This window comes from Coregonus clupeaformis, chromosome 15, assembly GCF_020615455.1.
Source record: "Coregonus clupeaformis isolate EN_2021a chromosome 15, ASM2061545v1, whole genome shotgun sequence".
NCBI lineage: Eukaryota > Metazoa > Chordata > Actinopteri > Salmoniformes > Salmonidae > Coregonus > Coregonus clupeaformis.
In genome coordinates, this window is record NC_059206.1 from 6,347,626 (window position 1) to 6,361,059 (window position 13,434).

At 45.3% G+C, this 13,434-nt stretch overlaps 1 protein-coding gene across 1 annotated transcript in view; it reads right to left on the reverse strand.

Moving 5' to 3' along the window:
* Positions 1 to 13,062, reverse strand: part of LOC121582061 (ral guanine nucleotide dissociation stimulator) — a 67,733-nt gene extending 54,671 nt beyond the window's left edge. Inside the window, exon 1 of the mRNA XM_041897583.2 lies at positions 11,107 to 13,062. Coding sequence (XP_041753517.2) covers positions 11,107 to 11,130 — 24 coding nt within the window. The 5' untranslated portion in view covers positions 11,131 to 13,062. The remainder of the gene's footprint in view (positions 1 to 11,106) is intronic.
* Between the last annotated feature and the right edge of the window lie 372 nt (positions 13,063 to 13,434).

The window sequence follows — 13,434 nt, forward strand, 5'->3', positions numbered from 1 at the left end:
TGCAGGGGGCGAAGAGATCCGTCCTTCTTCCCCACAAAGAAGAAGCCAGCACCAGCAGGAGATGAAGATGAGCGGATTAATCCCTGCGGACAGAGAGCCATTGATGTAGTCCTCCATGGACTTTCTTTCCAGGAGCAGACAACGAATAAAGACGACCCCTTGGAGGAGCTGTTCCAGGGAGGAGGTCGATGGCACAGTCGTGCGGTCGGTGAGGGGGCAGAGATGTGGCTCTTGCTTTGTTAAACACCTCTCTGAGACCATGGTAGCATTCTGGGACATTGGAGAGGTCAGGAGCGGAGTTAGTAGGGTACTGGCCGAGGGGGTAGTGCGGCAGCAAGCAGGCAGGTTCGGTGGCAGTCCTCTCCCCACTCCCTGATCACCCCGGTCACCCAGTCGAGCTGAGGGTTGTGCCGGCGGAGCCATGGGTAACCCAGGATGAGGGGTTGGCCTGGAGAGGGGAGCAGGTGAAACTGGATAGTTTCTTGATGGTTTCCGGACAGACCCATCGAGCGGCCGTGACATGAGTGACCGATCCGAGTAAGTGTCCGTCCAGTGCCCGGGCAGGAATAGAGGTGTCAAACGGAGGTTCTCCAGTCCCAGTTGGCGTGCCAGCTTGATGTCCCATTATGTTGGCTTCGGCGCCAGAATCCACCAGAGCAGCCAGGGTGTGAGTTGAGTCAGAGAGGCGGAGGTGAACTTGCAGCAGGGGTTTGCGGTCGGAGGACTGGATGGTCATTGAACTCAACCGGACTCCCCCTACGCCCGGTGAGCTTCGGCCCTTTAAAGGGCAGGTTACCACCACGATGTCCATCACCTCCACAATAGAGGCAGAGGTTTTGAGGTGAAGCGGCGCTGGCGCTCTGCAGGAGTGAGGGAGGCTCGCCCAATCTCCATGGCTCAGACTGATCAAGCTGACCTGGGTGAGTGGCAGTAGATGACAGGAGCCCAGTCGGATCTCTCCGAATGCCGGTAGTAGGTGGACCTTGGCGCCCCCCTCTCACGGCACGGGTCTGTATCCTTCTGTCGATCCTGACAGTCAGTGCGATGGCTTAATCAAGAGTGGAAGGCAGTTCATGGGAGACCAACTCGTCCTTGATATAGTCAGCCAAACTATGGAAGAACGCGTCCACCAACGATGGTGTGTTCCAAGAACTTCGTCTAGCCAGGGTTCGGAAGTCGATGGAATGGTCTGCGACTGTACGTCTGCCTTGTCGAATACTGAACAGTTCACGAGACGCCTCTGCGGTGGGTGAATCCAGGTCAAACACCTTCAGCATCTCCTCAGCAAACAGGTCGAAGGTTGCACATGCGGGGGTTTGACGTTCGAACTCTGCTGTTCCCCAGAGTCGAGCTCGTCCGCGTCAGGTGAGTGATGGCATACCCAACTTTAGCCCCCTCCGTGGCGAAGGTCCTTGGCTGCAAGGAGAACTGAAGTCGGCAGCTAGTCAGGAATGGCCGGACCTGGGTTGAATCGCCGTTGAACCGCTCGGGGTTTCCAATCTTGGGTTCCCGAGCAGCGGCTGCAATGACCGGGGCAGGTAACTCGGGGGCTGGGCTGGTGGGCAGACTGGCTGGGGTAAGGTTGGTGAGGAGTTGAATGATCATGGCGAGTTGTTGTTGCTGCTGCTGGAACTGCTGCTCATGCTCATCGGTTTCCATGTCGGGAAAGTGTGCGCTGAGTCCATAATGGTCAGATCGTACTGTCACGATTCAGACAGACGACCAGAGGACCACAATTGCGTCACACCAGAAAGTTTATTAAACTTAAGGGAAAAGGGAAGTAGGGAGTGAATGAAGGCTCCAGGGGTAACAGGGATCCCGTCCAATGCGCTGGGTCTGTGCCCCCCAGTGGCAGCGATCAGTCCCTATGAAGCCGGTGGTGGGTGGTCCAGAAGTCCTGGGGGGAGACACAGACACAACAGGGCGGAATGAAACCAGAGCAGCAGTACAGTTCAAGGGAAATCCAAAATACGTAGTAGCAAGGCAGAAGGCTGGTCAGAGTTACCGGGATTGAAGAGTAGTCAGGAGTCGTAATGGCAGAAGCGGTCTGGTCTCCTGAGGCAGAAGAGTATCCAAAAAACAGGCAGGTCCGGGGTCACAAAACCAGGGTGAGCCAGAAGCGCGAGCAAACAGGTTCGGGTGTGAGCTTTGCAGACGATCTGACACCGGAGAGCTGAAAGACAGGGCCTTAAATACTGGGAGAGGTTAGTGGGTAATGCAGCGCAGCTGGCAGAGTAATTAGAGCCGAGCAGAGACAGGGACAGGTGGAGCTAGTTAGGGCTGAGTAGAGAGAGAGGTGAGCAGAGTGGAAGATAGTGGAAACAAATTAAGGTGGTAACCCGGTGGAGTGAGAGGGCTCATGACAGACAGATCCATTGTCGGGTTTCACAACATGCGCATTGAGGAGAAGTCACAGGGTCTGGCGCCAGAAGCTGAAATTGTAGCTCCCAAAAGAGGTTGAGTGGGAGGTTGGAGGTTGGTGCTTTGTGTCCTTAATGACGTATGATATCATGATCACCCTCCCTCTACCTTTCATAGTCTGCAAGTCATCCCACCTGGTCAACCCCTCCATGAATGTTCCTCCATTCGGCTCTCATCACCCTTAATTCAGGACGGATGCTTCCACGCCCTATCCTTGTCCTGTACTGTACAGTACACACTGTCCATGCTGTACGCAGTCATAAAGGATGTGCTTCCTTGAGCCCTCAGCAAGGGAAGCATGGTAGAGGGGAAACATGGCGATAGTGGTTGATGTCATTTATGGGGTTAGCACAGAAAACAGGAGTAAGCTATAAACCAGTGTTTAACCCTGCCAGATACACTTGAGGGGAACATTGCACGTAAACTTTCCACCTGTCTTCATGGGTCCAGTTACACTCACTCACTACTCCAACCTTATATCCATGCATACTTGTACAATGCTATAATTTGCACATAAAATGTGTATCAATGTCGAACACACACACACAAACACACACACTTTATATACAATTATAGCATTGTACAGTTTGATTGGTGCAGCCAGGCATAACCAATCAACTCCATGACCAGAGGGGCCCAGATTCTGATCTACCACCATTATCACACTGAAGAAAAGCATGCCCCACCGCTTCCATAGCAACAAGGGAAAATAAATAAATAATGTCACCGCTATATGTTACCGAAGAGAGGCAAAAATTGGAATGAACAGATATAAATACTCCAAGGCATTAATAGTCTCTACTTTCTACCAGACCAGAATAAAGCTTCAGCAGCTGATGTTGTTGATGTAGCAGAGAATTAAATGTGTTTTTTTTCAATCAAGACAGGGTACATCTGGTGCGTCCAGAACCACCATGCATAGCCAATCAAGGCAACAGCACGGCAGACACGCACATACGCACACGCACACGCACACAAACAGAGCCTCGGTCATGACACTATTGTTAGTGGCATATTACCTGTGTTCTGTTGGGCATTGCCTACCGTTTGTGAGGGGGGTGTAAACCAGGTGCAGCCTATCATTAAATTAGCAACCAAGGGACAGAGGCACAAATGAGCTCAATACTCTGGGGGAGAAGCCTCACCCAGCACTCCATAAGGCCTTTTCAGAAGGAAGGAACAAAGTGAGAAAATGGGATGAGGCACAGAGAGATGCATCCCAATACTATAAAATAGACTCAGCACAGTGATAGTGAATATCATGGATAATAATTGCAAATAGTAGTTGCTACATTATCTTCTCAGTAAACATGTTTTCTTGACTCACATCTCTTTGCCTCATCCATACAGCTAATAACGTAACAGTTGGTGTCAGCAGTGGGATCTAGCACTGCAGGTATAGTCACAACAAATGAAGTACTGATTACAGCCTTAGAAAAAAGGGTTCCAAAAGGGTTCTTCAGCTGTCCCCATAGGAGAACCCTTTTTGGTTCCATGTAGAACCCTTTTGGGTTCCAGGTAGAACAATTTTGGGTTCTATGTATAACCCTCTGTAGAAATGGTTCTACATGGAACCCAAAAGTGTTCCACCTGGAACCAAAAAGGATCTACCTGCAACCAAAAAGGGTTCTTCAAAGGGTTCTCCTATGGGGACAGCCGAAGAACACTTTAAGGTTCTAGATATCACCTTTTTTTCCTAAGAGTGTGCTAACTAAATAGGTTTATGTTAGGTCAGGTAAGCTAAAGTGTGACAAGGCACAGTGAACCAAGGTTAGGCGCTTGTGGGCAGGAAGTAAAAGGAAACACTTAGTGGGATAAAGGTTTGAGTTAATGGGAGGAAGTAAGAGTAAGAGATCTGAAGTGGCGGGTCTCAACAGGGAAATTAACTCTCTGTCAATGAGGATGTGGGCAAAAGACAATCAAGCCTAGGATTACAGTACAACAGGAGCTTGGAGAGGAGGGGAGAGGATTGAGGTGAATGCGTAAGCATGAAACACACCGAGAATCTCACTGCCGATAGACTGAAGGTACTATCACAGTGGGAGGCCGTTCCTTTTCTTGCTAGAACAAAAGCGGTACCTGCTGCATGCCGACCTGGTAGCAACGAACCTGGTAGCAACGAACCATCTAAACATTTGGCTATGGACTGGCACTGGCAGTTGAGAGTGAATTAAATTGTTTCTTCGTCATCTTGCTAGGTAGTTATCTATCTGTGGCCAACTGGCTAGTATCAACAAGGGCTTTCTACAAAATAGCAACATTAGCGCAGCTAGCAAGCTAACATTAGAACGTAGACCATAAACTAAGCAACACACACGGACATGCATTGCCAAACAACTCTACTGCCACCTTCTGGTTTGGAGTATTTTAACAAGGCTGAGTGGCTGACGACTTCCAAGTTCTTTGCTGTGTGAACACAAAATAGATTATGCTAAGTACTGTCTGCAGGCAAATGTTTTACAATTCTACTGGTGTGTCTGAGCTATTAGTCAGTGAGTGAGAGAGAGTGAGAGAGAGAGAGAGAGAGAGAGAGAGAGAGAGAGAGAGAGAGAGAGAGAGAGAGAGAGAGAGAGAGAGAGAGAGAGAGAGAGAGAGAGAGAGAGAGAGAGAGAGAGAGAGAGAGAAATAAATATAGAGACAGAGAAAGAGAGAGAGAGAGAGAGAGAGAGAGAGAGAGAAAGAGTGTGTGTGTGTGCTTGTTCTGTGATTGATATTGAAGGTTAATCAGTGAGAGTGAGGGGGGTGTGCAGAATAATATGTGTTTGTGAGTGTATAGATGTCACCAGTGACAGAATTACTCTGTATATCACGTTCAAGCCAAACCAAACCAATCAAACGCACCCAATCAAAACACACCAAACCAATCAAACACATTGACGTTGACTAGGCTAAAACTAGCCTTTTAACATATTATTTCCTTTCCGCAGTTTCAGGCAGCTCTACGATAACTCCACAGACGGCTACAAAACAACAACACATTTCAGCTACAGGGTGCTCTCTCTACTAGCCTACATGGTGATGACACAACACCTTCTGCCCCTCCCGGTCATTCGCACTAACACCCAGGCAGAAACAACAACTAGTGTCCCCTCACATTGTGACAGTGTGACCTTAGGCTGGTGACCAGAGGCCAGAGCCAAACAGAGAGAGAGACGCCATTCAACTCCTCGTATTGTCCCCTTGCCAAAGGAAGTGGCGTTTACCCGCCCTCACGTTCTACATGATTGCACTTCTTTGTCTGCCGATGAGCGTAATGGAGGCAAAAAAACAAAAACATGAACAAAGGTCTCGACAAGTTGACCACGTGCAGCTATGAAAAACCACGTTAACGGTTGATTGTAACGGACAGAATTACAACATTTGTGTGCGGCCATTGGCCAATGAACCGCAAGTGTCGCTCATGGTTTGTGGTTGCTCATCAGCTACACTGCTGGTAATTAGATCATATTCACATTGTTGACGTTGAGTTCATTATAATGAGAGAGAGTGGAGGGGGATTATGGGAAGGTGGCTGGCTGGCCCTTTGTGATGTCATCCCCTGTAGTGGTTGGTCGGGGGAGTTGTTGATGATGATTGATGAGGGCAGTGTGTCATGTGACTTCCCATAAAGCACGGCTGACTGTCAGGCCATATTCCTAGAGGAGCTGACGCCATAGAATTACAATGGGTAGAAAATACATTAAAATTCAAATCCATGTTCCGTGATGTGTGGGGTGGTGGCCATATTGGGTGTACTATTTGGACTGTTTGGTTAATTGATGGTTATCACATCCTTATTCTGATATTTGTTTGGATATGTGTTCTCTGTGGCCATTGCAAGGAATGCATAAATGTACACAATGTACAAATAGAATGAACTCACTGACAATTGGTAATATCACATTCACCAAATCAGCATGATACTGTGAAAAGCTGTGAGGTTCATTAACCTTATTCATTATGATTATTTTCCCATTACTCATGTTTTTCTGCTTTCATTTCACAAAGCAGAGGTTTCATGTCCTGTGAACACATGCAACTTATTTTCAGCCTTTATGTAACGTTCTTCTCCTGAGCTTTCAACAGAACTCCCTGCATACAAGTACCAGCGCAGAGAGCAAAAACATCTGGAAAAGACCAGCTCACACTGTAAACCAGTGGTTCTCAAACCTCTCCTCGGGGACCCCCAGTCGTTCCATGTATTTGATCTATAATATAATATAATATGCCATTTAGCAGACGCTTTTATCCAAAGCGACTTACAGTCATGCGTGCATACATTTTTGTGTATGGGTGGTCCCGGGGATCGAACCCACTACCTTGGCGTTACAAGCGCCGTGCTCTACCAGCTGAGCTACAGAGGACCACTATTCCACTATGATCTATTCCAGAGTTAGCACACCTAATTCACCTTGCCAACTAATCATCAAGCCCTAGTCGAGGTGAATCAGGTGAGCTAGTTCAAGGCTACAACAAAGTTGTGAAACGTCTGGGGGTCACAGAGGAGAGGTTTGAGAACCACAGCTGTAAACAGTTGGGTCGGCCAACAATTCGCAGGAGTGACAGAGACACCTACTGGACATGTTGGGTAACACAACTCTCTATCTCAGCTGGTTCCAATGTATTGTCCAACTCACACCAAAACCTGAAGCACCTTCTTCCTCATGTTAACCCAAGCATTAGAAAATATGTAGATGGTTAACTTATGTAAATTATGCTTAGGAGCTATTTAAGTTGTGATGGTCACATAGCCTACAAACTAAAAAACTACATTAGTGAAACCCTACGAATGCATAAGAATTCTATACAGCCATTGGGGATTTTTAGCTGTCTCCTCTTCAGGTCTTCTCCTATAATGCACTAATATTTGAAGGCAGTGCAACGGCAGAGAGTAGAGTTCTGGCTAAGTGAATTGGAGGACTCCCCATTTTCCCCCAGTGGTCCGAGCTGGGCTGTCTGCCAATGGGGGCTTAGGTCCACAGGCTTGGCTGTCTAACATGTTAGCATAGCAACGCTCTCGCAAGGGGGCCGCAGAGGACACAGAGAGAGTGATCTGTTTTATAGTGGCTACTCTAAAGTTTATGGTCACACTATACGGTACATAGGCTGCCATTCCTAAAGTCAGATACACTAGTAGTAGGCTACATGCGTGCACACACTCACAAATACAAACACACATATCTCTTTTTGAGAACACTCATTCTCATAACCAAAAGTTTACTAAGGGTCACAGACAGCAGTGTCATCTCCATTTCCTGTGTCAAATTACAAATACATTATAAGTGGTGGTCCTACAGTGCTTCCAGTAACACCCAAACGCGCACGCACCCACACACGTGCACACACCCACACACGCGCACACACACACAGCAATACTTTGGTTGCACAGAGAGAGACTGATCTGGCTGGGGTGAATGGGTGTGCTTGGCCGCACAATAAGACTGATCTCCAATCAGACAAATCGTATTAAAGAGAAGGAAAGCTGGAAGAGGCTTGGTCTGTAAGATTTCCACTAATTTTAACTAATGAAATAGCTTACACCCCTTGATTTGGAAAAATATTACTTCTAAATGTGGTCCTCTGTAGCTCAGCTGGTAGAGCACGGCGCTTGTAACGCCAAGGTAGTGGGTTCGATCGCTGGGACCACCCATACACAAAAAAAAAGTATATATATATGCACGCATGACTGTAAGTCGCTTTGGATAAAAGCGTCTGCTAAATGGCATATTATTATTATTATTAAATAACTTCATAATCAGATTAGTACAGCTGTCTTATTGAGTCATATTTAAAAAACGAAGACCTATTACTGCATTAATGTTTTTGTTGTCGTAGGAGACTTGCAGAGTGTGGCTTTAAAGACTAAAGGAACAGTGAGAAACAGAGATTGGAAGTGTAGCTAATCGAGGACATTACGTTTCTGAAAATGTACAAAGTGTCTGTCTATCGATCTCTCCCGGATACATTCCTACACGGCATTTTTCTCTCTACCCTCTTATCTGTTATTTATTGACCTGGCTCTGGCTCAAGCCCAGCGAGACTTCACAATCTCACACCTCCAACTCTCTCCAGCCCATTCGTTCCCATTCAGACTGCCAGAGAATGAGACCTAAACTGAAACTGCTTCCCAATTCCCACGCTAAGTTAGCCTAACATTAGCATTTCTTTTTTTTTCTTTTTTTCTTTCACCTTTATTTAACCAGGTAAGCCAGTTGAGAACAAGTTCTCATTTACAACTGCGACCTGACCAAGATAAAGCAAAGCAGTGCGGAAAAAACAACAACAACACAGAGTTACATATGGAATAAACAAAACGTACAGTCAATAACACAATTGAAAATCTATATACAGTGTGTGCAAATGTAGTAAGTTATGGAGGTAAGAAAATAAATAGGCCATAGCGCAAAATAATTACAATTTAGCATCACAAGCTAAAGGTAAGGGTCTAGCTATGGAGACGTGTACTTCACCATACTGAGCCCTCAAGATGTGGGTATATCCAGCCTGGTCTCAAAGCATTTCGTATTATTCTGTATGTAAATCCGAGACACATCATTTAGTATTATATGTTACGTTTCGTATGGTATGTATTAATTTATAGATGTCTATCACCCATTTCGAATGATATGTTACGAATATACAAAACGTACAATATGTTACAAATTTGCAAAACGTATGATATGTTCCAAATTCTAACGTTATCTAGGCTAGGAGTTAGGAATTAGGGTTAAGGTTAGGGTTAAGTTTAGGAGTTAGGTTAAAGGGTTAGGGGAAGGGTTAGCTAAAAGGGTTAGGGTTAGGGGAAGGGTTAGCTAAAAGGGTTAGGGTTAGGGGAAGGGTTAGCTAAAAGGGTTAAGGTTAGGGGAAGGGTTAGCTAACATGCTAAGTAGTTGCAAAGTAGCTAAAAAGCAGTAAGGAGTTGAAAAGTTGCTAAAATGCTAAAGTTGTCCGTGATGAGATTCAAACTTGCAACCTTTTGATTGCTATACGCCCACCCATCCACCCTGACCAACCACCCTAGTTAAGTAACCATCTGTCTTATGTAACCATACCAAACGTAACATATCATACTAATTTGATTGTCCTGGATGTACATTTACTATGTTACGTCTAGTCTATGAGACCAGGCTGATAATCCAATGTTGCAGTGCTGCACCCACTAATGTCTTGTGGCCATAAAATACAAGTCCTCCAGATAAAAGTGAAAGGAAGCTCTGAGTAAAATGCATTTGAGGAGCTCCAAGGTAATCGGACCAATGTATAATGCATTAAGATGAATAAATAAGTCATAGAGTGATACACAGTAACTAGGTGAAACAGAGCGAGAGAGAGAGAGAGAGAGAGAGAGAGAGAGAGAGAGAGAGAGAGACCGGCAGAGAGAGACCCGGGAGAGTTCAACGAGTTCAGTCTACTACCGGTGGTAACAAAAAAAAATTGATATGCTGACAAAATCACAGGAAAAAAATATTTTATGAAAAGAAGGAGATATGGATTCTACTTTATATTATGGACCAAAATCTTGTATTTACTTGATAATACAGTAATTACATAGGTTGGTAGTGCAACTACATTGTAGGTACATGTTGTACATAGTTGCATATCACCAAACTGGTATGGTAGTACCTCTCCAGGCCTGGAGTTAGAGAACTCTGCAGTAGAGGCCCAGGGGAACAGCACAACCACCCACTCCTACTGCGACCCCCAAACAAACCAACGACGGTCCCCCACGGCCCCCCAGTGCTCACCCCTTCGGCCCTTCCCCAAACACATGCAACAAACGAAGCCTCCAGGGGCGGAATCTCAATGGATTTTGGATGCCTTAGGAGAAATGGAACAGGACGACTTTGTGACCAAGAGGTCATATGACACGGATGGAGTGAGAGTGGATGATGACGTTGGTCCCAATGCGCTTACGTGACTTCCTCTCCTCGTCTCTTACATGAGTTGCCGTTGGATTGATTCATTCTTGTAAATGTTTTGTGGCATGCCATCATACCAGGGTGTCATTTCAATAGCAGAGGGTCTTGGCTTGGTGGTCCTTTCTAGTGGCTCTTTGGTGGAAGGTAGCCTAGCGGTTAGAGCATTGGGCCAGTCACTGAAAGGTTGCACACACACTCTGTCTCTCTCTTTCTCTCTCTCTGTCTCTCTCTCACACACACTCACACATTCTCTCTCTCTCTCTCTCTCTCTCTCTCTCTCTCTCTCTCTCTCACACACACACACATTACTCTAGGCTATTTTATAACAAGCTTTTCTAACCCATCATGTTGAGGAAGGCGGGTGGGCAGTGCTGTGTACTACACCATCCCATGTCCCCCCTGCGCACTGCCCTCGTTCTGCATGCCATGACAGATGTACAAAAGACATGGCCTTGTGCCAGGCCCTAATCTCTTTTGTAAAGACCATACAATGATGATCCCCTGCATGGGGAAGTTATTTGAATAGTGCATTGTTATGGTAATTCATTCCAAACCATTCTAGCAACTGCGTCCAAGCAGGTTGTTTATCTTCGTTTGTATTCTGAATGCTGTTTTTGCATTTACCGTGAGAAAGTAAATAAATAGTGCTTATAGTGCGATCCGGCTTTGTCTCTTTAAATGTCTGGCCGGGTAGCCTAGAACTTCAGCTGGAGCAACAGATGAAAAAAACAGAAGAACTTCACCTTTGTCAACAATAACTTAAAGCAAACTATAAGTATTTTGTTACCTGTGTATCCAGCATCATCATCATCTTCTTGGATTCATATCCCCTTCCTTTTCTTTTTCCTGGCAAATCTCGACGAGTCGTGAGGCACTCCTACAATAAAACTCTCCACATTTCGAGCGAAACAGACAAAACCCCACTGACAGCGCACTTGAAACGTGTCGAATTCCCCGTGACCGTAGTAGCCTGGTGCTCGTGGCTTGTACAGTGCAATATCCTCGGAGTACAACAGCAGTGTCCAGTTGTGTCATCAATTCCACCTCTGTTGATGTCACTCACTAAAAATCAGACTATAAGCGTTAAAAAAGCTTCTCGCACTTGAAAGTTAGGCGAATGGCTGCGTAAGAAAAATATCCTCAGTAATGGAAAAAACACTTGTTTAAAATCAAGTGGGCCACATATGGTTTCCATTTAGGGTGATAAACCCGCGGTCCGATTTTTTATCCAGAAATTTGTGGCGGAGCTTGGACAAATAACATTGAGAAAATAGAAAAATAGATCACAGTGGGACAATATTAGAATAAAAAACAACAGGCCATCACTTCACGCCATATATTCATATGACAGCTATATGCTTTATCCACATTTACATTTTAGTCATTTAGCAGACGCTATTATCCAGAGCCATATACAGGAGCAATTAAGGTTAAGTGCCTTACTCAAGGGAACATCGACAGATATTTCACCTAGTCGCCTCGGGGATTCGAACCATCGACTTTTCAGTTACTCGCTCTTAAGCACTAGGCTACCTGCCGCCCTATCTGTGTGCCACGCGATGTTTGCTTGGTTCGAAAAACGAGTCTTGATTATATCGAGGTTGCTCCCTTTAAATTCTCGTTTAGATATTCATTTCATTTGACACTTGGAGACCAAGTGGAATGGATACGATCCCGATAGACACAATAATTCAATGTTTGCCTTGAAAGAAATATGTGAAAGTCAGTTACATTATGAAATATGAATGTAAAAAATCGCATAGGCCTACAAATCAGCGATATCCATGTACAATTCAGTTGATATTCTCTCGCAGCCACTCCACCTCATAACATGATGCTGAAGGCACAGATGGATGACAGGGCGATCCCGATTTCTGGGTCATCTTTTCCTATTGCATTTTTCCCGAAAAGATGCCATCACATTTTATGATTTTTTAATGGATATGATCCAACCATTAGCCTATAGTCATTATAATCATACAATTAATAAGCCCAACATGTATTTTCACAGCTGGGTGCTCCCATGTCGATGAATGTATATCCAGAGGCTCCAGTTTCTATAATTATCCCAGTGTCTCCTTCATCAAAATATATTCTCCTTACACAAAATGGATGGTCTCTCCAATGTCTTGCTTTTTCATATTCTTCTCTAAGCAGCCTCCTTCGGGATATGTGGAATCCGTGTCACATCCCTCTTTCATATGCCTCTGAGGTGTTGGCTGTTCCGTGGAGAAAAAAATACCAACCCCATAAATAGCATGGTGAGAAGCGAGCCATGTCCTAGCCAAGCCGACGCATTTAAACACAGAACGAGACCGGTGGACATGTACAAATAAACGACAAAAATCACTGATATCCACAACGCACGATGTTATAACATGAAATTGGAATGTTTCGGTACCAACGAGCTGTTATTGACGAAGCTGGGATACCTGTGTCTTGGGCTTTTCGTCAATTTCGCAGCATACCCTGCGCCCGAGTGGATTGTCATTTCTGAGCACCGAAGCAGGCATAAATCCATTCATTCTCAAAATTGTCCGAGTGTTGTTCCTTGGTGTAGTCCGGCTCCGGCAGAATAATCAGTCGCTCTCTGCCAGCCGGTTGCGGATGAGATGAAGAACAGAGCGAATATAGACAAACCTCACGACCCGCTCGCGCTGAATTCTGCGTGCGCAGCCAGCCAGGGCAGATTTGACCTCAATCTGAAATAGCTACATTACAGACATGAATATAATCTATATTGGGTGCCTGCTGTGGGTGCCTGCTGTAGTCTACTGTAGCTGTCACCAAAAGCTCAAAGCCGGCATTAAAAACAAATGTGATCACATAGCCTAGTATGAGGCCTTCGTGATATCATATGATATTCTAGATAAAATGTAGGCTTTTTAGTAAAGTACAATACTGAGCCACACATTGGACCTATGTTAGTAAAAATAAAAAAATTATTTTAGTGAAATTAGCAATTTTTCTATTGCTCCCTGAATATACAGAATATTCCCGTGATGCCTGGTCTGGCAGATGCGACAAGACTTATCGTAAGCCGCTACGATTTCTGCTTTCCCAAGTCAAACATAAGATTGTCAATCTTACAAAATCTTAAATTCAACATGGGCCT